A 23,421-nucleotide genomic window follows, 5' to 3' on the forward strand; every position below is an offset into this window, starting at 1 on the left:
TTGCCAGGTCTGCTGGGGCAGCGCGGCATGAGGCTGTCCTTGAGCTTGACCCTCTGCTGAGCCACAGCGCAGTGATGACTCGGCGTTCAGAGGTGGTGGAGGGCACGAGGCAGGAGGCCCAGAACAAGGCAAGTGCTCCGCTGACAGCTGACCGGGTCGAGCCCCAGGCCTGTAGTCCCCATGTCTTCTATGGAAACGTCTGCCATCTCCTTGCTTTCCAGTCGCCCAGCTACCCCCAGTCCTTCCAAACTCCCAGTGGGTACTGTCAGCCCGAATAATGAGGGGGAGAGAGAGAGAGAGAGAGAGAGAGAGAGAGAGAGAGATTGATTCTCTAAAGGTTAAATTTACCTGGGAGCGGCAGAGAGCCGCAGTGGGAAAGTGCATACTACAGTCCACTACGAGTGTGTTCAAGGAGGCTGAGGCAAGGCGGACTTCTTAAAGGCACAAAATGAGGATTCCACTGCATGAAACAATAATCTTTGGCCACAGGATTAACAATAAGGGTGGCGGCCGCCCAAAGTTATGCACAGTTAATGGCAGATGTCCTGGGCAGAAATGTTTTGAAAGACAATCCATTCTTCAAATACACTCCAGCTTCCAGGCCCTGGGAGAAAACATTGATGGCTCAAGTGATTGGATCTCTGTCACCCACGTGGGAGACCTGGATGGGAGTCTCAGCTTCCGGCTTCAGCCTGGCCCAGCCCTGGCTGTTGTAGACATTTGAACAGTGAACCAGCAGTGGGAACTCTGTCTCCGTCTCTCTCTCCTTGACTGTCAAATGAAGAAAACTTCTAAGATAGACAACAGTAAGTGTTGCTAAAGATGTAGAGAAATTGGAATCTCCCTACAAATAGTAGGATATTTTCCAAAGTGGAAAATGTTGGCTGTCACTCAAAATGTTAAACATAAATTTACCAGGCGACCCTGGAATTCCACTGTCCGTATCTTACCTAAGAGAGTCGAAAAGGCTTGCAGCAAATCTTCACAGCACCATTAATCAGCCTGACTCAGAAAGAGGAACCAGCCAAGCACCCGCCAGCCACACCAACAAAATGCCGTCTCTCCAGCCAGTGGAAGATGGTTTGGAAATAAAAAGGGATGAAGAGCCGGTGCCGCGGCTCACTAGGCTAATCCTCCGCCTTGCGGCGCCGGCACACCGGGTTCTAGTCCCGGTCGGGGCGCCGGATTCTGTCCTGGTTGCCCCTCTTCCAGGCTAGCTCTCTGCTGTGGCCCGGTAGTGCAGTGGAGGATGGCCCAAGTGCTTGGGCCCTGCACCCCATGGGAGACCAGGAGAAGCACCTGGCTCCTGCCATCGGATTGGCGCGGTGCGCCGGCCGCGGCGGCCATTGGAGGGTGAACCAACGGCAAAGGAAGACCTTTCTCTCTCTCTCTCTCTCTCACTGTCCACTCTGCCTGTCAAAAAATAAAAATTAAAAAAAAAAAGGGATGAAGGACTACAAGTTGCTACAGCGCGAATGAACCATCCTGCTGAGAGAGAGCAGCCAAGCACCAAAGGCTGCGTGTTCCGTTGTTCCATGGGGAAGAAACTTCCAGGAGAGGAAAAAGGAGGCTATGTAGACAGCAAGTAGATTAGTGGTTGCCTAGCAGGAGCGAGGGCACAAGAAGTGACTGCCCATGGGCACAGTATCCTTTTGCAAATGTTGTAGGCTAAGATTATGGTGATGGTTGTACAACTGTCTTCATTCATCAATAATAATAACAATAGAAATATACTCAAAAGGGGTGACGTTTATGGCATATAAATTACATATTAGAGTTTTATTAAAAATGAAGACATGAAGGCTAGCATTGTGGCATAGTAGGCTAAGCCTCCGCCTGCAGTGCCAGCATCCCATATGGGCACCGGTTCGAGTCCTGGCTGTTCCGCTTCCCATCCAGCTCTCTGCTATGGCTTGGGAAAGCAGTGGAAGATGGCCTAAATCCTTGAGCCCCTGCACCCGCGTGGGAGACCCAAAAGAAGCTCCTGACTCCTGGCTTCAGAATTGCTCAGCTCCGGCCATTGTCGCCATTTGAGAAGCGAACCAACAGACAGAAGACCCCTCTCTCTGTCTCTCCCTCTCTCTGTAACTCTACCTCTCAAATAAATAAATAAAATCTTCAAAGAAAACAAAATTAAGGCATGCCCACGTCTAATTCTGCTTCTAAGTCTTCATCATCGTCCCAGATGACGTGTTAGCCGTGACTTGTTAGTGTGGCTTCTCCCACCTGCTCGCACCCTGCTCCACAGCGATGAGACCTCTGTTCTAGCAATCGTCTTTCCTACTCCCCCAGTGGAATGCCCTTTGCAACTGAAGTGAGAGTCCTGGAGTGCCCTTGGCACAAAGGGACAAGGCCACCCTGACAGCTCCAAGGTCGTGTACTATGTGCCGTGGACTCCACTGTAGAATTTTGTAGAATTTTGGCTGATTTTTAGCAGGTCACATGTTCACGTGGCTCAACAATCAGCAGCCTCCCCCGACTGCTGCCACCTCTGCCCACCTTCCTACACCACCCGTGGCCTCTCCCGGATTTTGTGGTTTGGGAATTTTTCAAGTACCCCTCCAGAGTTGGCTTATGCAAATACAAGCAAATGTGAAGAAACAATGTCTTCTTTCTCTTTACCTTAAAAGTGAGTTAGTCAAAAGGCCGCTCTGCACCTTGTCTCTTGCTGAACACCCTGGGACCGTAGGGTTGGTTGCTGTTTTCCATTGTGAGTCAGTATCATTGTGTACCAACCAATCCCCAGCTACTTGAGTAATTTCCAACTTTTGCTATTACAGAGCTGAAATGAAGAACCTTAAATGTAAGCCATTTCATAAGTGTGCAGATACCTTTTTTTTTGTTAATTTTCCAATTTATTCTTTTCTTAGTTCAAAGTCAAAGACAGACAGACATCTCCCATCCACTGGTTCAGCTGGAACCATGCCTGGAACAGCTGGGGCTGGGCCAGGTGGAAACCAGGAGCTAGGAACCCAATCCACGTCTCCTAGTTGGGTGGCAGGGAGCCAAACATTCTAGCCACCACCTGCTGCCACCCAGGAAGCTGGAATTGGAGCAGAGCCAGGGTTCAAACTTGGGCACTCCGACATGGATATGTGCATCCCAAGTGGCATTTTCACAGCTGTGCCGAACGCCCGCCCCACATGCCTGTTAAATATGGGGCTAATGGTTAAGGCACCCGCCTCCCATACTGGAGAGCCTGGGTTTGAGTCCCGGCTCCGGGTCTCCCCTGCAGCTTCCTGCTGGTGCAGACCCTGCGAGGCAGCAGGCGGTGGCTCCAGGAGTCGGGTTCCTTGCAAGCACAGAGGACACCTGAATTAAGTGCCTGGATCCTGGCCTTGGCCCTGGTTCAGCCCCTCACTGTTGGACGCATTTGGGAAGCAACCCAGTAGATGGGAGGGTTTTTTTTTTCCTCTTTCTCTCTCTTAGATAAATAAAAAAAATTATGATCCAAAAAATAAGTATCACAGACATGGGATTGCTGGGTCAACTTGTACACTGTCCCTCTTCGTCAGTCCTAGAGCCGTGTGCGACGCCTTGGCGGGGCACGCCCTGTGGCTCTGGGGTTTGCATCACACTGGGAAAGACTTTGCCTCCACTCTGCTGTCGCGAGGCGAGATTTGCTCCTTTGTCTTTTGTTGTGCTGCGGTAGGAACACGTAGCATGCGCCGTACCCACCCCAGATGTGGAAGGGTACAATCCCGTGTTGCGAACTGTGGGGCAAAGTTCCCCGGCGGATCGCTGACAGTTTGTACTTTCCTCTTCCACACTGCCCGGGGAAGCCACAGTCCCACCCTCCGCTCCTCAGGCTGGGCTGCTTCAGTTCCTCACCCAGCTGGAAGACACGGCGTCTGTCCTTCCGTGACCGGATTATTCCTCGAGCCGTAGCGCCCCCGGGGTCACAGGGGTCACCCATGCCGTCCCTTATTGCAGTGTCTCCTTCCTTCTTGGGGCCGAACAATGCGCCACCGTGTGTATGGACCACATTTTCCTTTTTTAAAAAAAGAAGATTTACGTATTTATTTGAAGAGTTATGCAGAGAGAGAAGGAGAGGCAGAGAGAGAGAGAGGTTTTCCATCCACTGGTTTACTCTCCAGTCGGCTGCAACAGCCGGAGCTGAGCTGATCGTAAGCCAGGAGCCAGGAGCTTCTTCCAGGTCTCCCACATGGGTGCAGGGGCCCAAGCACTTGGGCCATCTTCCACTGCTTTCCCAGGTCACAGCAGAGAGTTGGATCAGAAGTGGAGCAGCCAGGACTTGAACCGGCGCCCATATGGGATGCCGGCACTGCAGGCAGCGGCTTTACCCACCAGGCCACAGCACTGGCCCCCACATTTTCTTTATCCATTCATCTGTCGATGGATGCCTGGATTGCTTCCAGCTCTTTGTTTTTAATTTTTAAGATTTATTTATTTATTTACTTGAAGGTCAGTGTTACAAAGAGAGAGGGAGAGCCAGAGAGAGAGAGATCTTTCATCCACTGATTCACTACCCAGATGGCCACAATGGCCAGGGGCTGTGCCAGGCTGAAGCCAGGAGCCAGGAGCTTCTTCTGGGTCACCCACATGGGTGGCAGGGGCCCAAGGACTTGGGCTGTTTTCTGTTGCTTTTCCCAGGGAGCTGCATGACAAGTGGAGCAGCCGGGACTCGAACTGACACCCATGTGGGAAGCCAGCGTCGCAGGTAGCAGCTTAACCCACTGCGCCACAGCACCAGTAGTGCTTCCACCCCTTGACAGCTGTGACTAGTGCTGCAATGAACATGGGAGTGCTGATGTCTCTCTGAGACCCTGGCTTCAGTTGTTGGAGCCAGATCTGCAGAAGTGGGCGTGCTGGACCGGATGAGAGGGTGACATTCACATCAAGTCTGGAAACCGTAGGGTCCACCCTGGGTATGGGAACTGGAGGGAGAGTGGCTTGTCTAGCCCAGCCCCCTAGTGTTTCAGGCACAAGGCAGTGAGAAGGTTTGAGATCCCCAGTCCACCATGCAACAAGCACTCGTGGGTACCTGTCAGGTTCGTGGTGGGTCACTAGGTCTGGCTGATGCCCCCAAGGAAACAGCTTCTCTCCCAGGCAAGTGTGAAAATCTCTTGTGATGGGACATTGGGTTAAGTTGCTGCCTGCAACACCAGCATCCCATACGAGCACTGGTTCGAGTCCCAGCAGCTCCACTTCCCATCCAGCTCCCTGCTAATGCAGCTAGGAAAGCAGCAGAATATGGCCCAAGTGCTTGGATCTCTGCACCCACATGGGAAACCCAGAAGAAGCTCCTGACTCCTGGCTTTGGCCTGCTTTAGTCCTAGCCATTGCAGCCATTTGGAGAAAGAACCATTGGATGGAAGATTATCTCTCTCTCTCTCTCTCTTTCACTCTGCCTTTCAAATAAATAAATAAATCTTGAAGGAGAGAGAAGGAAGAAAGAAAATCTATCCATCTCTGGGGATGATCCTGCTGTTGGAACTGTTGATGGCAGGCCCAGTCTCTTGGCTCTGCTTAGAGCCTGGGCCGCCAGGGTCAGGAGTGAGTGGCATGTGCCAGAGGCCTCCCGATGCCTCCTCCCCACACAGCTCCAGCCTGCCTGCTCCCAGGGCCTGCCGAGAGTGGGTGGGGCTGGGCCGAGCTGGAAGGATTCTAGCCAGAGGCCAGGCTCTGGGGAAGCTTTCTCCCCACCACTTATCTGGGGAGCACCTTCCCTCCTCCCCCCCCAACGCCAGATCCTTGTGAGGGAGTTTTTGGTGAGCAGTCAGGGTCACGGAGGGGGCCAGGCCGCGGCTTCCTGACTGTATTAGGAGGGAAGATCCGTGACACATGGGCCCAGGGGCCCTGCCTTGGCTGCAGACTCCGAGATGTCTGTTGTGAGGTTGCTTAGCAGAGAGAGGATCCAGGGTAAAGCTCAGGATGTGGCCACCTCGGAGAGGGCCACCCACAAGCACTTCCCTCCCGGCTGCCTCAGTAGGAAATGCGACAGCAGGTGCAGGCGGGCTGGGTGGGCGGAGGAGAGTCCACCGTCCATCCGTCCGTCCGGAACACCCGGGGCCGCTGTGTGAATAGGGCAGGAGTATGGGCCCTGGCACTGCCCACAGGGACTTTGTTGAAGTGCAAATCTTTTCTCTCTCTCTCTCTCTCTTTTTCCCTAAGTGGAAAAACAGTGCGTTTGGGGGCAGAAACTTTGGGAAATCGGAAAAGCACAAAGCAGAAAACAAAAGCTCCTAATGATAGCAACACTGGAGACATCATCAGTCAGTATCTTACTTCCTGCTCTTCCGTCTGCTTTCCACCATGGGCGGGCGAGGCTTTTTTCTCATTACTGTGACTAAATCCCTGAGGCAGGCTAACCTTGTACAGAAAGAGGTGTGTGGGGAGAGCGTGTGGTCCAGCCGTTAGGATGCCATATGGGGCTGTCTAGCCCACATCCCAGCCCCTCCATTCCTGATCCAGCTTCCTGCTACCATGCACCCTGGGAGGTAGTAAGTGATGGCTTATGGCCGGGGCCCCTGCCATCCACGTGCGAGACCCAGATTGAGTCCTGGGCTCACTTGGCCCAGCCCTGGCTATTACAGGCATCCCTGGGGATGAACCAGTATAAGGAAATTCTCTCCCTGACCGTCTCTGTCTCTCCCTCCCTGTCTCTCTGCCTTTCAAATAAAATGAAAAAGCAATTTATTAAATTGGTTTACAAAATAAAGGATGATAAAAATCACAGAGGTCTATTTAGCTCACGGTCCTAGGGAATCAGGGCGTGGCACTGACATCAGCTTGGTTCTGGTGGGGGCCTCAAGGTGGTTGGCAGGAGGGTGTGCAAGGGAGAAATCACAGTGCTAAACAGGAAGCTAGAGAGTGACCCGGGGCGGGCTCACTCTCACGAGATCTGCCTCAGCCTCCCGCGAGAACTTCTTCACTCCCTTCCGAGGGCAGTGCCTGGACAGCCTAACGCGTCTCCCATGAGGCCCAGCCTCTCAGAGTTCCTACTCCCACGCTGAGGGTCAGGCGTGCAGTCAGGCGTGAACATCCGGGGACAAACCACATCCAAGCCACGGCAGAGGCCCTCGGTCAAGTGCGTCTCACAAACTTTATGGGGAATTGGAACCAAGTGGTAAGTTTATCGGGGCCAGCATTGTACAGTGGGTTAAGCCAACACTTGAGACGCCTGCATCCCATATTAGAGTGCTGGTTCGAGTCCCGGCTGTTCCACTTCTGATCCAGCTCCCTGATAATGGCCTGGGAAAGCAGTAGAAAGATGGCCCAAGTGCTTGGGCCTCTGCACCCACGTGGGAGACCTGGAAGAAGCTCCTGTCTCCTGACTTGGACCTGGCCATTGCGGCCATTTGGGGAGTGAACCAGCAGATAGAAGATCTATATTTCTCTCTCTCTCTCTCTCTCTCTCTCTCTCTCTCTGTGTGTCTCCTCCTCTGTTACTCTCTTTCAAATAAATTAAAACTTTCTTTTCTTTTCTTTTCTTTTTTGACAGGCAGAGTTGACAGTGAAAGAGAGAGACAGAGAGAAAGGTCTTCCTTTTGCCGTTGGTTCACCCTCCAGTGGCCGCTACGGCCGGCACGCTGCAGCACCGCGCTGATCCGAAGCCAGGAGCCAGGTGCTTCTCCTGGTCTCCCATGCGGGTGCAGGGCCCAAGCACTTGGGCCATCCTCCACTGCACTCCCTGGCCACAGCAGAGAGCTGGACTGGAAGAGGGGCAACCGGGACAGAATCGGGAGCCCCGACCAGGACTAGAACCCGGGGTGCCGGCGCCACAGGCGGAGGATTAGCCTATTGAGCCACGGCGCCAGCAATTAAAACTTTCTTTAAAGAGAGAGTTTATTTTGGTGCAGAATTTTTTGGAAATCCATAGATATGAAGGGTCTTCAAAAAGTTCATGAAAGATGTATAATATGAGAAAACTAAGTGTGTATTTCAACATTTTTTGCACCAAAATAAACCTATCTTGCTTTTTGAAAGATATGTTTATTTATTTGAAAGGCAGAGTTAGAGAGAGAGAGAGAGAAATCTTCTATCTGCAGCTTCACTCCCCAAATGGCCCTAACAACCAGGGCTGGGCCAGGAGAAAGCTAAGAGCCAGGAGCTTCACCTGAGTCTCCCACATGGTGCAGGAGTCCAAGCACTTAGGCCATTTTCCGCTGCTTTCCCTGGCGCATTAGCAGGGTGCTAGATTGGGGGTGGAGCAGCCAAGAGTCAAACTGGTGCCCATATGGGATGCCGGCACACAGGCAGTAGCCCAACCTGCTGCACCACAACACCGGTCCCATAAACCTGTCTTCTAATTCTATTTTCCACAAAGCTCTTGAAGTGTTCTTGTGAGTGTATGCCATTCATTTTTTTATCTGCTTCCCTTCTTTGTAAAAGACAGTGTGATTTATGCTGCATAGGATTTTGTACCCATTACCTCTATATACTACCTTAACAACCCGACAGAAACATTAAAAAGCATATTTGTCAATTTTAAAGGCAAAGATGGGATATTATTTTATTTTTGCATATCTTTCATTACTAGTATAACTGAACATTTTAAAAACAGATTTATTTACTTATTTGAAAGGCAGAGTTAGAGAGAGAGAGATCTTCCATCCACTGGTTCACATCCCAAATAGCCACAATGGCCAGGATTTGGCCAAGCTGAAGCCAGGAGCCGGGAGCTTCTTCCAGGCCTCCCACGTGGGTGCAAGGGCCCAAGCACTTGGGCCACCTTCTACTGCTTTCCCAGGCCACAGCAGAGAGCTGGATTGGAAGTGGAGCATCAGGGACTCAGATCAGCATGGGTATGGGATGCCAGCACCATAGGCAGTGGCTTTACCCGATACACCACAGCACCGGGACTGAAATTGAACATTTGTTCATATGTTTATTAATTGTTTGTGTTTCTTTTTTTAAGATTTATTTATTTATTTGAAAGTCGGAGTTACACAGAGAGAAGGAGAGGCAGAAAGAGAGAGAGTCTTCCATCCGCTTGTTCACTCCCAAATTGGCCGCAACAGTCAAAGCTGTGCCGATCCAAAGCCAGGAGCCAGGGGCTTCCTCTGGATCTCCCACATGGGTGCAGGGGCTCAAGGACTTGGGCCACCTTCCACTGCTTTCCCAGGTGCATTAGCAGGGAGCTGGATTGGAAGTAGAGCAGCCAGGACTCAAACCGGCGCCCATGTGGGATGCCATCACTGCAGGTAGCGGCTTTACCCGCTACGCCACAGCGCTGGCCCCTTTCTTTTTTATTAATTGCTTATTAATCTTGCTTATTTTGCCCTTCAATTACTGGCTTTTTTTCTTATTGATTTAAAAAGCACTTTACATATTAAGGATATCAACTGCTTTTCATAGATGTCACAAATATTTACCTTCAGTTTATTATCTTCAAATTTTAGTTTGCTTTTTTGTCGCATAAAAGATTCACAAGTATGTCTAGTTAAATATACCAACCTTTTCCTTCATGCCATTTACTGTCAGTGGTTCGATGTGTATTCTTCCAGGCATTTTCTATGCATATGCAAATACATCTATAAATGTCTATAGTTAGAAATACAAAGTTTTCCTTCGTATTTGAGGTGATGCATGCACTCTGGTGCAACTTGCTCATTTCATGTACAGTCTACTGTAGATATCTTCCCACATTAGCATGCAAGGAGCGCACTCGGAGTGTTCTATTGTACAAACTTAATATCATGTTGCCAAATGAGTTTTTCCATTTTCATATTTAAATCTGGAAGTTTTACACTGTCTACAAAAAATAGAGATCTACGTTTATTTATTCCAGTCATTGTCCCAATGACACTTATCAGATAAGCTGTCCTTTTCCCATTGGCTTGAAGGATCGTTGTTGTCTATCAAGAATCTCTAGTAACAATAACTGTCACGGATTAAGTGCACGTATGTTGAAAACTTGAATTCCCCTTTGGATTTTCTATTTTGCTTCCTTTACTTTATGTACTCCACATTGTTCTAACGAGCATAGCTTTGTAATAAGTTGTGTTCTCTGCAAAATCAATATGATCCCGTATTCCATCTTCCTCAGTGTTGCCTTGGCTAATTCTCTTTCTTATTTACTTACATTTTCCCTTTTTTAAAAGATTTATTTATTTATTTGACAGGCAAAGTTGCAGAGAGAGAGAGACAGAGAGAGACAGAGACAGAGAGACAGAGACAGAGAGGAAAGTCTTCCATCTGTTGGTTCACCCCCCAAATGGCCCCAACAGCCAGAGCTAGGCCAATCCCATACCAGGAGCCAGGTGCTTCCTCCTGGTCTCCCATGTGGGTTCAGGGGCCCAAGCACTTGGGCCTTCTTCTACTGCTTTCCCAGCCCATAGCAGAGAGCTGGATTGCAAGAGCCCATATGGGATGCTGGCACTGCAGGCGATGGCTTTACCCGCTATGCCACAGCGCTGGCCCCACATTTTGCTTTTATCATGAGCTTTAATCATCCTGTGGAGTTCCAAAGGCATCTATTCAGGATTTTGACTGGAATTGTGTTAGATTAACAAATTGACAAAATTTAACCATGAAGGCTTGTTGACATTTTTGCATAAAGTAATTATTTCCGTTTAGAAGCATTGTGTGTGTCTCCCCATCCATCCAAGTTTTCCTCTTATGCACTTCATCCTGTTTCTATTTTCTTTGTATGTCTTACATTTTTCATTAAGTTCATCCTTAAATATTTTACATTCTTTATTGCAATTACAAATGGGAAATTTTTTTATTTATTTGAGAGGCAGAGTTACAGACAGTGAGAGGGAGAGACAGAGAGAAAGGTCTTAGGTCCACTGATTCACTCCCCAGATGGCCTCAACAGCCGGAGCTGTGCCAGGAGCCAGGAGCTTCTTCTGGGTCTCCCACACTGGTGCAGGGGCCCAAGCACTTGGGCCATCTTCTACTGCTTTCCCAGGCCATAGCAGAGAGCTGGATTGGAAGAGGAGCAGCCAGGACTCGAACCAGAGCCCAGAGGGGATGCCAGTGCCACAGGCAGAGGATTAACCTACTGCACCACAGTGCCAGCCCTGCAAGTGGAAAATTTAAAGTTTATTTTATGACTATTATTAACATTTGGGGTCCATTTTTATTTTCATTTTTAAATTTTTTAAAAGATTTATTTATTTATTTAAAGGCAAAGTCACAGAGGGGGAGAGAGAGAGAGAGAGAGAGAGAGAGAGAGAGAGAGAGATCTTCCATATGCTGGTTCACTCCCTGAATGGCTGTAATGGCCACAGCTGGGCCAATCCAAAGCCAGTAGCCAGGAGCTTCCCCCAGGTCTCCTACGTGGGTGCGAGGGCTCAAGAACTTGGGCCATCTTCTACTGCTTTCTCAGGCCATAGCAAAGAGCTGGATTGGAAGTGGAGCAGCTGGGACTTGAACCAGCGCCCACATGGATGTCGGCACTGTAGGCCAAGGCTTTACCTGCTACAACACAGCACCAGCCCAGGGGGTGTGGGGAGGCATTTTTAACAGCTTACTTTACTGGATATTAGTATAGTTGCTTTCAGTTTATTTTCTGGATTTCTCATGTAAATAATTATATCACTTTTACAGGAAGGGCGAGAGGGAGGGAGGGAGGAAGAGAGAGGAGAGGAGAGGAGAGCAGAGGAGAGGAGAGGGGAGGGGAGGGGAGGGGAGCTTTATTTCTTCTTCCTTCGTATTTTCTTATCGTTGAAGCTAGAACCAGCTCTCGGATGTATGAAGCAGTTTCCTTCTGGGGTCCCACTGGGCTCACACGTGAGCACACACACAGGCACTTTGGTGCGTGTTCCTCTCTTGCTCTCACGTTGTCATCTCCTTCTCCTCTATTCTGCGTCCTTGGGGCTTTCTTGGGCTTGTCTTCATGTTGTCTGATGTAAGTTCCTAACGCACCTCGCCTGTGGTGCCCTGCGCCTTTCGGATTGTAAAACGCAGCTCTGGGTATCTTCGTGTCTGAACCACTCATCTTTGGAAAGTGACCCGTGCCGCCCCCCTCCCCATGATGACCACTGTCGTCACTTGCCTCGGTGGCTGCCTCTGCCCCCCTCCCTGAACACATCTCTGCAGCCAGGGCCCCCGCTCACTGCTCCCCAGGCTCCCTTGCCCTATCCCGTTGGGTTCCCGAGTGCCGCCGTTGTCTTACTCCTCCCCAGGGCCACCTCCACTGCCTCTCTGCCCATCTGTGAGAGGACGCCAGCCTCAAGCTCCAGGAAGGATGTCCCTGTGAGCTTACAGCTGCTGGCACACGGGCCCCCAGTGCCACGTGGCCATCCCAGGCCTAGTCCCCGAGTCACCAACCCCGCTGCCCCCCTGCTAGTGCCTCGTGCTGTCGTGCGAGACTGCACAGCTCTCTCCTCCTTCTCCGCCTGGGTTCCCACTGTTTGCTTAGAGTCCTGTGGTCTGTCTTCTCCGGAGGCTCACGGCTGGGTGTGCGTGTGCATGTGTGTGTGCGTGCATGCGTGTGCGTGCGTGTGTGCGTGTGTGCTCGGGCTCTCCTTTAATGGCTCCACTGCCTCCTTATCAGATGCCTCCTGCAATGCGCATCCAACAGTGCTTGATCGTCGCTCTGAGGCCTTGCTGCCCCACTGCGGCCGGCACACCTGGGCTCCCTCTACACTTGAGAAAGGCTTCCGACTTCCGGCACTCGGTGGAGCCATCTGGACGTGTCCACCCCTGCCTGGCAGGACGGGGACTCTCCCCGTGCACTCTCTTCCGGCTCTCCTGCCCACCAGCCTGAGTCCCCTCCTGCCTAGACTGGCACGGATTCCACACCTGCACGCGCCCGTGGAAGGCACGGAAGCCTACGATGCTCCCTCGTATGAGCAATCTCACCCCTGCGCTGGCCCCACACGTCCTCTCTCGGTGCCCCCTCTCTTGTTCGCTGGCGAACAGGAGCCAGGAGAAGACCCCGCCCTCCTGCATTGTCTTCGCCATGGCCTCCTTCTCTTGCGATGGCACCCTTGTCCTTGCTTCCCACCCAAAGCTTGCCTCTCCGCCTGGACTCCGGCTCCTGGCCCCTCCCACCTGCCCAGAGTCTTCCTCCTCTCTGCCCTGTGTTCCTCCCTTTCTAGTAAACCACTTCCGTTTCCCATTGGCTCACACACATGCCTATCACCCAAAAAAAAAAAAAAAAAATCTGACTCTGCCTTCCTAACTCCGGCATCTCAGCCCAGCTGCCCTTCACTCCAAACTTCTCCTCGTCATCTTTATTAACTGCCTCCAACTCCTCCTCTCGCGTCTCCTCGAAGCTTCGCCCGCCCTACGTCAGTCCTTCCTGCCGCACTGAAACGCGTCTTGTCAAGATAACGGCGCTCTCCGAGCTGTCAAGTCGAATTGTCACGTCTGTGTCCTCGTCTTGCTCTACCCCTCGGCAGCGCTCGGCTCCCTGAGCGCTTTCTCCCGCCTGAAACGCAGCTCTGCCTTCGCTTTCCTGGCACCTGCCCTTCCCCCGCCGCCCTGGCTGCACGGCGAACTCTGCCAGGCTCTCCGGCTCCTCCGTGTCAGCCGTGGGCCCGTTCCTCCCTTGCGGCGGCTCTCATCTCGCCATTCCACGCAGTTCAGGACCACCAGTGAGCCAACAGCGCCCATGCTTAGAACCCAGCCTCCAGCTCTCCCCGGAGCTCCAGACCCTGGTGTGCAGAGCCGATGGTCCTCTAAAAGGCATTTCCTCCCCTTCCCCCACCTCGTGTCTAAAACAGAACTCCCAACGTCCCTTTCAAACAGTCTCCTCTGTGTCCAGAAATGGCCCCATTCACCCAGGTGAATTCACCCATTCACCCAGGTGCTCCAGCCAGAAACCCAGGTTTCATCCTGAATTCCAGTTTCTCCGTGGAGTCTTCACGGCCATCAAGCCCATCCGCAGACAGGGTTGGGTCTACTAGAAACACACCTCCACCCGTTTCTTTGCTTCCATCCCCATTGCTCCCACCCTAGAAAAGGAGCCAGCATCCTGTCTTACTACGGGGGTCTCCTAACTGCCTCCTGGCTCCCTCCCTGGTCCTCTGCCAACCATCACCCAGCAGCTGGCCTGACTTTCTAAAAATGTAACGTCACAGCGAAACACTGCCCGCCCTGACACCCTCCCGAGGTTCTGCGCCGCACTCGGAATAAAACTCCGCTCCATGGCCAGCGCCACAGCTCGATAAGCTAATCCTCCACCTGCGGCGCTGGCACACCGGGTTCTAGTCCCGGTTTGGGCACCGGATTCTGTCCCGGTTGCTCCTCTTCCTGTCCAACTCTCTGCTGTGGCCCAGGAGTGCAGTGGAGGATGGCCCAAGTGCTTGGGCCCTGCACCCCATGGCAGACCAGGAGAAGCACCTGGCTCCTGGCTTCTGATCAGCGCAGTGTGCCGGCCGCAGTGAGCCAGCCACAGCAACCACTGGAGGGTGAACCAATGGAAAAAGGAAGACCTCCCTCTCTGTCTCTCTCACTGTCCACTCTGCCTCTCAAAAATCATTAAAAAAACAAAAACAACAAAAAAAAAAAACCTCTCCTCCTCCAGTGCTGCAAAGCCTTCTGCGGTCTGACCCTTGCCCCCTCTCCCCCCGCCGCACCACACCCACTGTCCCCCTAGCTCACGCCCTAGCCACAGTGGTACTCAGAGCCTGCGTCTTCCCCAGCTGAGGCCTTTGCAGCAGTGCCTGCTCCTGGAGTGCCCGCTCGTCTGCCCTGCTTGGGCTGTGCCGTGGCGCTCACCACCCCCTCGATGTTTACCTTGCTTATTTCTGTATCTGGTTTTATTAGCTCTGTCTCTTCCCTAGAATAGACGCTTCCCCAAAGCATAGCTCTTACTGTCTTGTGCCCCGTTGGCTTCCTAGCCCCTGGAAGAGCTTCCGGCATCTAGTAGGTGGTCCACTAGATGGCAGGGGAAGGGGCGGCTGACTTCCTGGGGTTTCTGGTCATTGCTGCAATTCTTACACGGTTGTCCTGTGCTTGCTGGATCAGCAGTCGGGTTCCTCCAACCACCCCGGAAGCTTGCTCAGGGCCGAAGTCCTGTTTTGGGGGTGCATCTGGTGCTGGGCACATGCAGAGGCTCAGTGAATACGCCTTGGTGTGTGTTGGGGGGCGAGGACTCACCCTTCATTAAAGGGAGAGCCAAGAGGCCCCCTGCTATGCCCGTCGCTGGCTTTTTTCCTCCAAGAACAACTGTGATACAGGGGGTTGTGAGAACAGGGAGGCTCTGGGTAGGACGGGCTCGGGGCTGGCTGGCTATTCCCAGCCGGAGTGGAGGTGGAAGGAGCGTCCACTCCCTTGGTGTTCTCCTGCCAACACTCAGCCACGATGCTACATTACTTCCGGTGCTTGTGTTGCAGGGGGCAAGCTACATCCTGGTGATGGTGGACCCCGACGCCCCGAGCAGGTCGGAGCCCAGGCTGAGGTTTTGGAGACACTGGTTGATGACAGACATCAAGGTAAGCAGCCAGGGGTCAGAGTTCACGCCTGGGGGAGCTGGAGGCCGGCAGGTGCAAGGACAGCCGCGTCAGGTCGCCCCAGCACTCAGCTGATACCGCCCCTCGCAAGTGGTCCAGCAGTTGCAAGAAGTGTCTCGGTGGCAAGGCGGGTGCCACATCTCGGTTGAGACAATGGTTGTGTAGGAGCCAGAGTTGGCCTTGGGAACACAAATATGGTGCCTTGTTGGTGAGCATTATACGGTTGGTGGGGGGCAGTGGGAGGGACAGGTAGACTGTCCTGCCATACACGTTTTGGACACTCTGGGGTGAGCAGTATTGAAGGGCTTTGTTGAGTTTTTCCCACTAGCAATCAGCCCTCTGCAACTGCCCGTTCCTCATCTGTGTATTGAACCGACTGCAGAATGAAAATATCTGGGGGGTGGGGGGTCTGCATGTGTCCCGAACATGTACTGGCTATTTGCATACATGCTCGCCGCAAGCGGTCAGGAGCCCGTGCCTGGACAACCTGCAGTCGGGCTTTGCAAAGAGTGGGCAAAGCTTTCCACCCCGAGAGGACCCCCGTGGGAAAGCAGAACCAGAAAAAACCAGATCTGCTCTAGATCTTGCTGGTTGAAGACCCAGTAGCCCCTGTGTCGTCTCCCTGGAGCCAAGTGTTTCAACCTTATCTGTTCCACGGGAACTGTGCTAACAACTCCACTGGGCCACACGCTGGGAGCGCTTTGGGAAATGCAGAGACAACACGGGTGGGGGGGGGACTGTGCGTTTCTTCTGGAGTTGGGTGGGAGACGGGGCAGCAGTCTGCACTAGCTGACCAGGGGACTCTCCCAGCCACTGGGTGGGGGTGCTGAAGGAGCAGTCACCACAGGCCAGTGTCCCCCGCCCTTCGCCAGGAAGCTCCCGGGGGCGACCTGAGATGCAGCCCTGGCAAAGGCCCTGGAGGGGGCTTCCTCAAAGAGACGCCCGCCACAGCTTCCTGGGCAGCGCCGGGCTGGTCTCTGTCCCCCCAACACACCCCCTGGGCCAAGCACGCCTCTGCCTGGCATGGAGCTCTGGAAACATGTTAAGTGCACAAAGTGGCGGAGCCGAGGAGACCCACGTGAGCAGGCCAGGGAGGGTGGCAGAGGGCACAAAAGGGAAAGACCCTGATCTCCCCCTAAGCTGGCCCTAGTGCCACTTTCTGAGCGTGGGCCTCCCTGGTGGTCACCAGGGGCCGGCTCACTCCGCAGGTCACACTCACAGCCCACTCCACACACAGAGAGAGCTTCCGGTCCCGGGGTTTGGCTCCACAACTCGGAGGGCAGAAGCCACACAGGGTGCAGTGGTTTCAGAGTCCATGAGGCTGCCCCTCCCTGTGCCCCCTGGGACAGAGCCCTCACACACACTCTGTGCTGCACACACAGAGGCAGAGCAGGTGGCAAGTGGCAGCTGTCAGGCACGGCCGCTAAGCCTCAGAGCTTCCCAGGGCCACCTGCTCGGTCCGCCTCGGCCTTCCCGCTCAGGCCGGAGGAGCTTGGGTTTCGGTCGCGTCGTCACCCACTCTCCCTCGGCTGAGTGTGGAGCAGGAAGCAGCAGCTCGGCCCAGCTGTGTCCACTCGGCCCTGTCCACCTGCCCCCAGATTCCACCAGCCGCAAGAGATTCTAAACCAAATCGGTCTAGGACGGAGCACTTCCTGTGTGCTGGTGTCCACGGCTCCCGGGTGGGTTGTGGACAGCAGGCGTGTGCGTGCATCCACGGGTGAGCTGGAGACAGTGCAGACCCCAGGGCGCCGCCCTGCCTGCAGAACTCACTCCACAGTGGTTCTGAATGGCACACGGCCACTGCGTCCAGGGAGCGCTCAGCAGGCCGAGCGAGCAGCCCGGAAGAGGCTGTGGGGTCCAGTGTTGGAGGCGGGGGATGCCTGACCTGTTGCTAAGCTCACTCAGTGTTTGGTCACTTTGGGAACTAGGCATTCTCCCATTTTGGAGACGGGGAAAGTCCAGCCTAGGGAGGTGGAATGAGGCAGTGTCTCCACTAATGGACAGTAGACATGGGTCTGCCAGCCGAGGCCCCGACTCCAAACCACGTAACCCTGCTTCCTGCCGTACCACATCGGGGGCCCACCCACGCCTCTCCCAGCAGCTCCTCTGTAAGACGGAGTACCTCCTCTCTGGGCCTCCCCTCGTGCCCACCCTCCAGCTCACTGCCCAGGGCTCTGGGCAAGGCCTCCAAAAAAATGTGTGTAGGAAAATGGAATGAACAGACAAGTTCATCTTGGTGCAAAAAGTTTTGGGAATCCACGCAGGGTTTTTTCGCCATAACGTTTCTCGTGAACTTTACAAAGGCCCCTCACTTGCAGAGATCTCCAAATTTTTCTGCACCAAAGTAAACTCATCTTTTAATTCATGCTCCCTGAATGGTCAGAGTCCCCTCGTGTTTCTGGCTGTGCCCTGTGAGAGGGGACTTCCAGGGGAGAGCCTCTCTAGGGAGAGTGATCTTGGTGAGTAAACACACCTGGCCAGCACTAGGAATCCCTAAGGCACACCAGGAAGTCCCTGCAGGTGCTCAGAGACAGTGGCCCTGCCACTCACAAGGACTGTAGAACCGAGCCTGGCCTTGATGTGAGGGGGCCACGTCATAGCCGTGGGAGCCCCTCAGTGGGGACTGTTTTTATTCTCAGGCTATCCAGTTTAAAACAGATCGCCAGTGCTCAGGAAAGCTAGAAATACCTGGGGCCCACCTCCGCCTTCAACAGAGTCTAGCAGGACCTAGGATAGAGTAGGATAATGGCTCTGGACCTGTGTACAGCTTAACACAGCAAAGGGTTAGAGGGATGCCCAGCCATAGGGACGAGACATTCATGGTGCCCTTTGAGTCATCTCACTCAACAAATGCATGTTGACCCCTGCCCTGTGAAGCCCAGGGCTCACGAGCCAGGACTCTGGAGGCAGGGACCAGAGTCAAAGCCCAGCTCCACATGTTGTGAGCGGTGTGTTCCTGGGCTGGCTGCTCAGCGTCTCTGTGTCTCTGTGTCCTCACCTGGGAAGGAGAGATGCCCACTGTCTGTACCTTGCACGGTTGTTACTGCGCTCACCAGAGTCACTTTAACTACAGGGCATGGGAACAATCCCCGGAATGTGTCAGAGGTTCTGTATAGTTGTTTGCTGCTGTGTTATTGTCATTGCCCTAAGTCAGGTACCTGTGGGCGCCAGCGTAACCAACGCCAATGAGACAGAGGAAGGATCCGCCCTCTCAGAGCCTCTGTCGTAGCAGGGAGATGAGGAGGGAGGGTGCAGCACAGGGTGGAGGGCCCAGAGGTTCGGTCACAGTGAGACTTCCTATACCTGCGGGTTCCCGTTCACTCAGAAACAGGATGAGACCTCAGGCCCCTATCGTGGCTGGACCAGGGCAGGCGGGCACTGGGATACAGAAAGCCCAAGGTCCCTCTCGGCCCCCTCTTCTAGGGCACCGACAGAGGACCCCTTGCCCCAAGTGCTGAGGCCTCGGCCTTTCTGATTCCCTCTGGCTGACCGTCTTCATGCCGAAGCCTAATTAAGATGTCAGTTAATCTGCATCATGCGTTTCAGAAGCGACGCGTATGGAGTTCATCTTCTATTTGTCTCTGCAATTGGTGCTCAGGGCTTTTCATGCAGATATTTTCATTAGACTTTTGATCGTTAATGGGAATATTGAACACGAGAGGATGGGAGATTAATACTTTCCACAAAGAATATCATGATTGGTGACAGAGAACAGCGAGAACAATTAAGGAGACAAGAGTACCTTTCTTCTTCCAAAAAAGAAAATCTTCCTAGAAACCGTCAATGATTCTAAAATTTGCCCTGAATATCTTTTGGGTTTGGTTTTGTTTTAAGAAAGAACAGGCACCGCCAAGTTCAAGTTTCCCTTTTATTCCGCCTCTGGCAGCTGTAAAGGCGGCCAGTGCCGGCTTGAATCCGAAGGACCTCCAAGGGGTTGTTGTCCTGCCTGCCTTCCTAGAGGGTCAGACTTTTCCATAATCAGAGTTGGCATTTTTTAAAGGACTTCTCAATATGTTAGGTGAACAACACAGACGGGAATGCCAATGAGCCGTGCCGGGACTGCAGCTCCTGGAGCGTGCTGGCCGGGACGCTGGCGTCTGAGCCACCGGTCCTGCCGCTCACAGATCTCCAGCAAATCACCTGACCTGGCTGAGGCTGAGGTTCTGGCCTGCAAAGCTGACACTCACCCCTCCCCTTCACCACTGAGTCAGGGAGAAAAGGGGTTAGCTGTACTAGGAGCCGGGCGGCGTGGGGGCAGCCCCGCTGTGACACCTGCTGCCACTCTGCCGAGTGGGCGGAGCCTGTGGCCCTCTCGGCACACCTGGCAATAATTACCGAACTTGGCATGTCCGGAACCTAGAACCCGGCTCGGGACCGTCAGTGGAACAAACCATCTTTATCTGCTCCTTGAGTTCAGGCGAAGCGGTCCCAGCGAGGAATCAGGACTCGCGGTTCTCTCTCTGTTGGGACCAATGTTTTCAGTTTGATGGCTGACACCTGTGCAATTGCGCATGCGTGCTTTGGGCTGTACGGTGAGGGTCCAGTGTGGGTCATGGGCAACTGTGAAGGCACGGTTTATGCTCCAGGAGATCCAGAGGCCACAACAAGCCTTTGCGGAGGGGACAGTGCCAGGGTGGCCCTGCTGAGAAACCAGCCTTGTGCAGGGCCACCCTGAAGGGCAGGTGGCTCTTGGGAGCCAGGGGAGGTCTCAGGCCCTGCCACTTCCCAGATGAGAATCTCTAAGCCTCAGTTTCTGCATCATTAAAATGGGCGTGATGATCATTTGTGTTTTCCCAGTGTTCGGAGTAAACGTGAGTGCTTCCCCAACACCCCCAAATTTGAGCTACTGGTGGTTTAGCACATCCCATTAGGATACAGGACTTGGATTTCTTTTTTAAGAAAATTACTCTTATTTATTTGAAAGGTAGAATTACAGAGAGAGAAGGAGAGACACAGAGAAAGATACCCTTTATCTGCTGGTTCACCCCCCAGATGGCTGCAATGGGCAGGGTTGGCCCAGGCTGAAGCCAGGAGCTTCCTCCAGGTCTCCCAAGAGCCCAAGGACTTGGGCCATCCTCTGCTGTTTTTCCCAGGCTCATTAGCAGGGGGGCTGGATCAGAAGTGGAGCAGCTGGGACTGGAACGGGCACCCACATGGGATGCTGGCACTGCAGGTGGAGACTTAACCTGCTGTGCCACAGCGCCCGCCCCCAGGACTTAGAAAGTGAAAATCCAAGAGACCGTCCAGTGCAGCTCACCCCTTTGCCTCTCCGGTCTAAATGGACCCCGGCCCAGCCTGGGGGAGCTGGCATGGCCCAGGCTTGCTTTGGTGGGGGCAGGAGCTGGGGGCCTGGAGCAGGGGTGGTCGGTGCTGTCATTCAGCCCCCCGGAATTGGCCCGTGACCTCCTGAGCTGTGATGGCCTCCCTGGAGCCATCCCAGACCACAGCCAGGGAGAGGGGCTGGGCTGCTAGTGCTTCCCACGTGCCTGGCTGCCGCCCTTCCCCCACCCCAACGTGTTCTGCTTTTATTTTTAACCCAACCCAGCACCCCTTGTCATTTCCTTATCACTCACAGTCCCCGCTCTGCTCGGCTGTCATTGTCCCACCCCAGAAATGCCTTCACTCCCATTCAAAATAATTTAAATAAAATGTCGTTACAAAGTGCAATATTATCTTTTGATGAATGTTTTTAAAAGCCAGGTTTTAGGTTTTCATGGTAATTTGCGGTGTAAAATTATTTGGAGATAAGAGCCAAATTAGCTCTCGTATGCTGAGGTCGCCGTGTCCTGCTATCCATGTGAGCAGTGTTTAAATATAATCAGCCCTTAGACTAATGCAGCATAATTGTTCATTTGAAATCGCTTTTTTTTTACTCCATTCAATGAGTCATTAAAATATTCAAGGGATAATGCAGTGAATTAGAAATGAATTTATCATATTATCCCATACATACTGTAGTGCTTCAGGTAGCTAAGGAGAAAGGGGGGAGAGAGGGAGGGAGAGAGGGAGGGAGGGAGGGAGAATGTATCTAAGGTACAAGGCAGGAAGGGAGCGGCTACACGGAATGTGGCGAACAAAGCTTTGAGTCAGTTTATGGCAAGCAGAGCCTGGCTGGGAGGTGAGGCAGAGAGGAAACGCTGGTCTTTGAGGAGGGCGCTCTCTCTCTCTCTCTCTCTCTCTCTCTCGCTCTCGCTCTCTCTCTCTCCACTCTGAGAATCTGTGCTCCACCACAGCTCCGCTGTTAACTTATTTTTATCAAATATGTTTATATCAGAAAGTCGTTATGGAAACCAACTCTGCCATCCAGGAGAATTCCTGGATCAGACAGAAAACACTTTCTCTCTCTCTCTCTCTCTCTCTCCCCGTCTCTCCCCACTCATGCTCTTCTCTGTCTCTCTCCCATCCTATCTCCCTCTCTCTCCCTACCATCTCTCCTCCTCCTCCTCTTTCTCTCTGTCTCCCTCTGTCTCTTCTTCAACCTGCCTCCCTCATTTTCTCTCTCTTCTCCCATCTCTCCCGCCTCCTCTCTTTCTCTCTCTCTCTCTCTATCTCTCCCCCAGCCTATCTCCCTTGCTGTGTCCCTCCTCCCTCCCTCTCTCTCTGTCTCCTCCCTCTTTTTGTTTCTCCCCCTCTCTCTCTGTATCTCCTCTCTCTCTGCCCCTTTCTGTCTCCTTCTTCCCTCTCCCCCTCCTCTCTCTCTCTTAAACACACACACACACACACACACACACATGACCCCCACACAAAAGCTCCAGGACAGTCTTACTCACTAACCTTGAACTCAGCTCTGATGGGGCCATCTGTGGGCAAACTGAGAAATGGACAAGACCAACCGTCAGACCCGCCTCTGCCCTAGCATATGGAGCCGGGCTTGTCACTGTGGCCTGGGCCTCCCTCAGCCACCCGCTAGCAGATGCTCACGGGAAGAGCCACGAGGAAATGGGGAGGGGGGCGTCAGTGACCCTCCCCTGACCTCAGACAGTGCTATCAACCAGGCCGTTTATGCCACGCCTGGAATGCGTCTCTGTCTGGCCATGCCATTTGCAGAGGGACCATGGTGAGCAGGTGCAGAGAGCAGGCAGAGGCTGAGGTCCATGGGAAGCACATGGGGTCAGCAACAACCCTGAGAGGCTACTAGCAGCTGTGGGAGGGGACAGGAGCAGCCCCTGCCTTTGAGACCGGGGGAAGTCTCAGCAGGAAACAGGAGAGAGCCTGCTGTGTTCCCCGGGCAGATTGCGACCACTGGTGACATTTCCCAGGGAAGCCAAAGGTGGCCCCACATCAGGAGGAGTTTTCTAGGAATGTGAACTAAGAAGCGAGCTTATCCCTGATAGATTCTTCAGGGCGGCCCAAGGGGAGTCCCTGCCCCAGGGAGGAGACTGGAGCAGGTGCCCTTGGCTCTTCCCAACAGCAGCCCCACCGCTCGTACTCCCTCCTCCTCTTCTATCGTATGTCCAGATAGCATATGGGCAACAATTACAGGAGGAAGAATGAAAATGAGGAGGAAAAGGAGAAAAAAATGCATCGGCACATGGTGCCAAGTACTGTGGCTCTCTCTGACCATCTCATGTAATCCTTGCAAAAGCCCTGAGAATGGATGGATGCATGGATGAATGATTAGATGGATGGATGGATAAGTGGGTGGACGCATGGATGGACGGATGGGTGGATGGATGGATGATAATTAGGAGAATGGATGAATGGATACATGGATGAATTAATAGACAGGTATATGGATGAGTGGATGAATGGATGGATGGAAGGATGGGTAAATGGGGAAGACAGCTGAGGCCTAGGGGGAGCAAGCTTCCCACCCACAACATCACGGCCAGCACATGGCTGCCTGTGCTATGAACCCAAAGCCTGCACAACTCAGGCAAGGCCATGTGCCTCTGCAGAGTCTGGGTAGACACCATACCTGCGGGTCCCAGGCCCGGCCCAGGGGACAGCTCATACCAGGGCTGGGTCTGGGTGCTCGGAGGTGGTGCTGCGGGTGTGGAAGGTGTGGGCTGAGCCTAGTGGCTTCTCTACCTTTAGCCCTGGACCT

At 53.3% G+C, this 23,421-nt stretch overlaps 1 protein-coding gene across 6 annotated transcripts in view; it reads left to right on the forward strand.

Annotated features, from left to right (window-relative positions):
* The window catches only part of PEBP4 (phosphatidylethanolamine binding protein 4), a 218,188-nt gene that overhangs the window by 111,823 nt on the left and 82,944 nt on the right, over window positions 1–23,421 (forward strand). For all 6 annotated transcript variants that reach the window (XM_051836751.3, XM_089302227.1, XM_051836752.3 and 3 more), the window contains one exon: window positions 15,258–15,356. In XM_051836751.3, coding sequence (XP_051692711.1) covers window positions 15,258–15,356 — 99 coding nt within the window. The remainder of the gene's footprint in view (window positions 1–15,257; window positions 15,357–23,421) is intronic.

The sequence above is a fragment of the Oryctolagus cuniculus genome, chromosome 8 (genome assembly GCF_051225735.1).
Source record: "Oryctolagus cuniculus isolate XC-2025 breed Fujian yellow rabbit chromosome 8, ASM5122573v1, whole genome shotgun sequence".
Lineage (NCBI taxonomy): Eukaryota > Metazoa > Chordata > Mammalia > Lagomorpha > Leporidae > Oryctolagus > Oryctolagus cuniculus.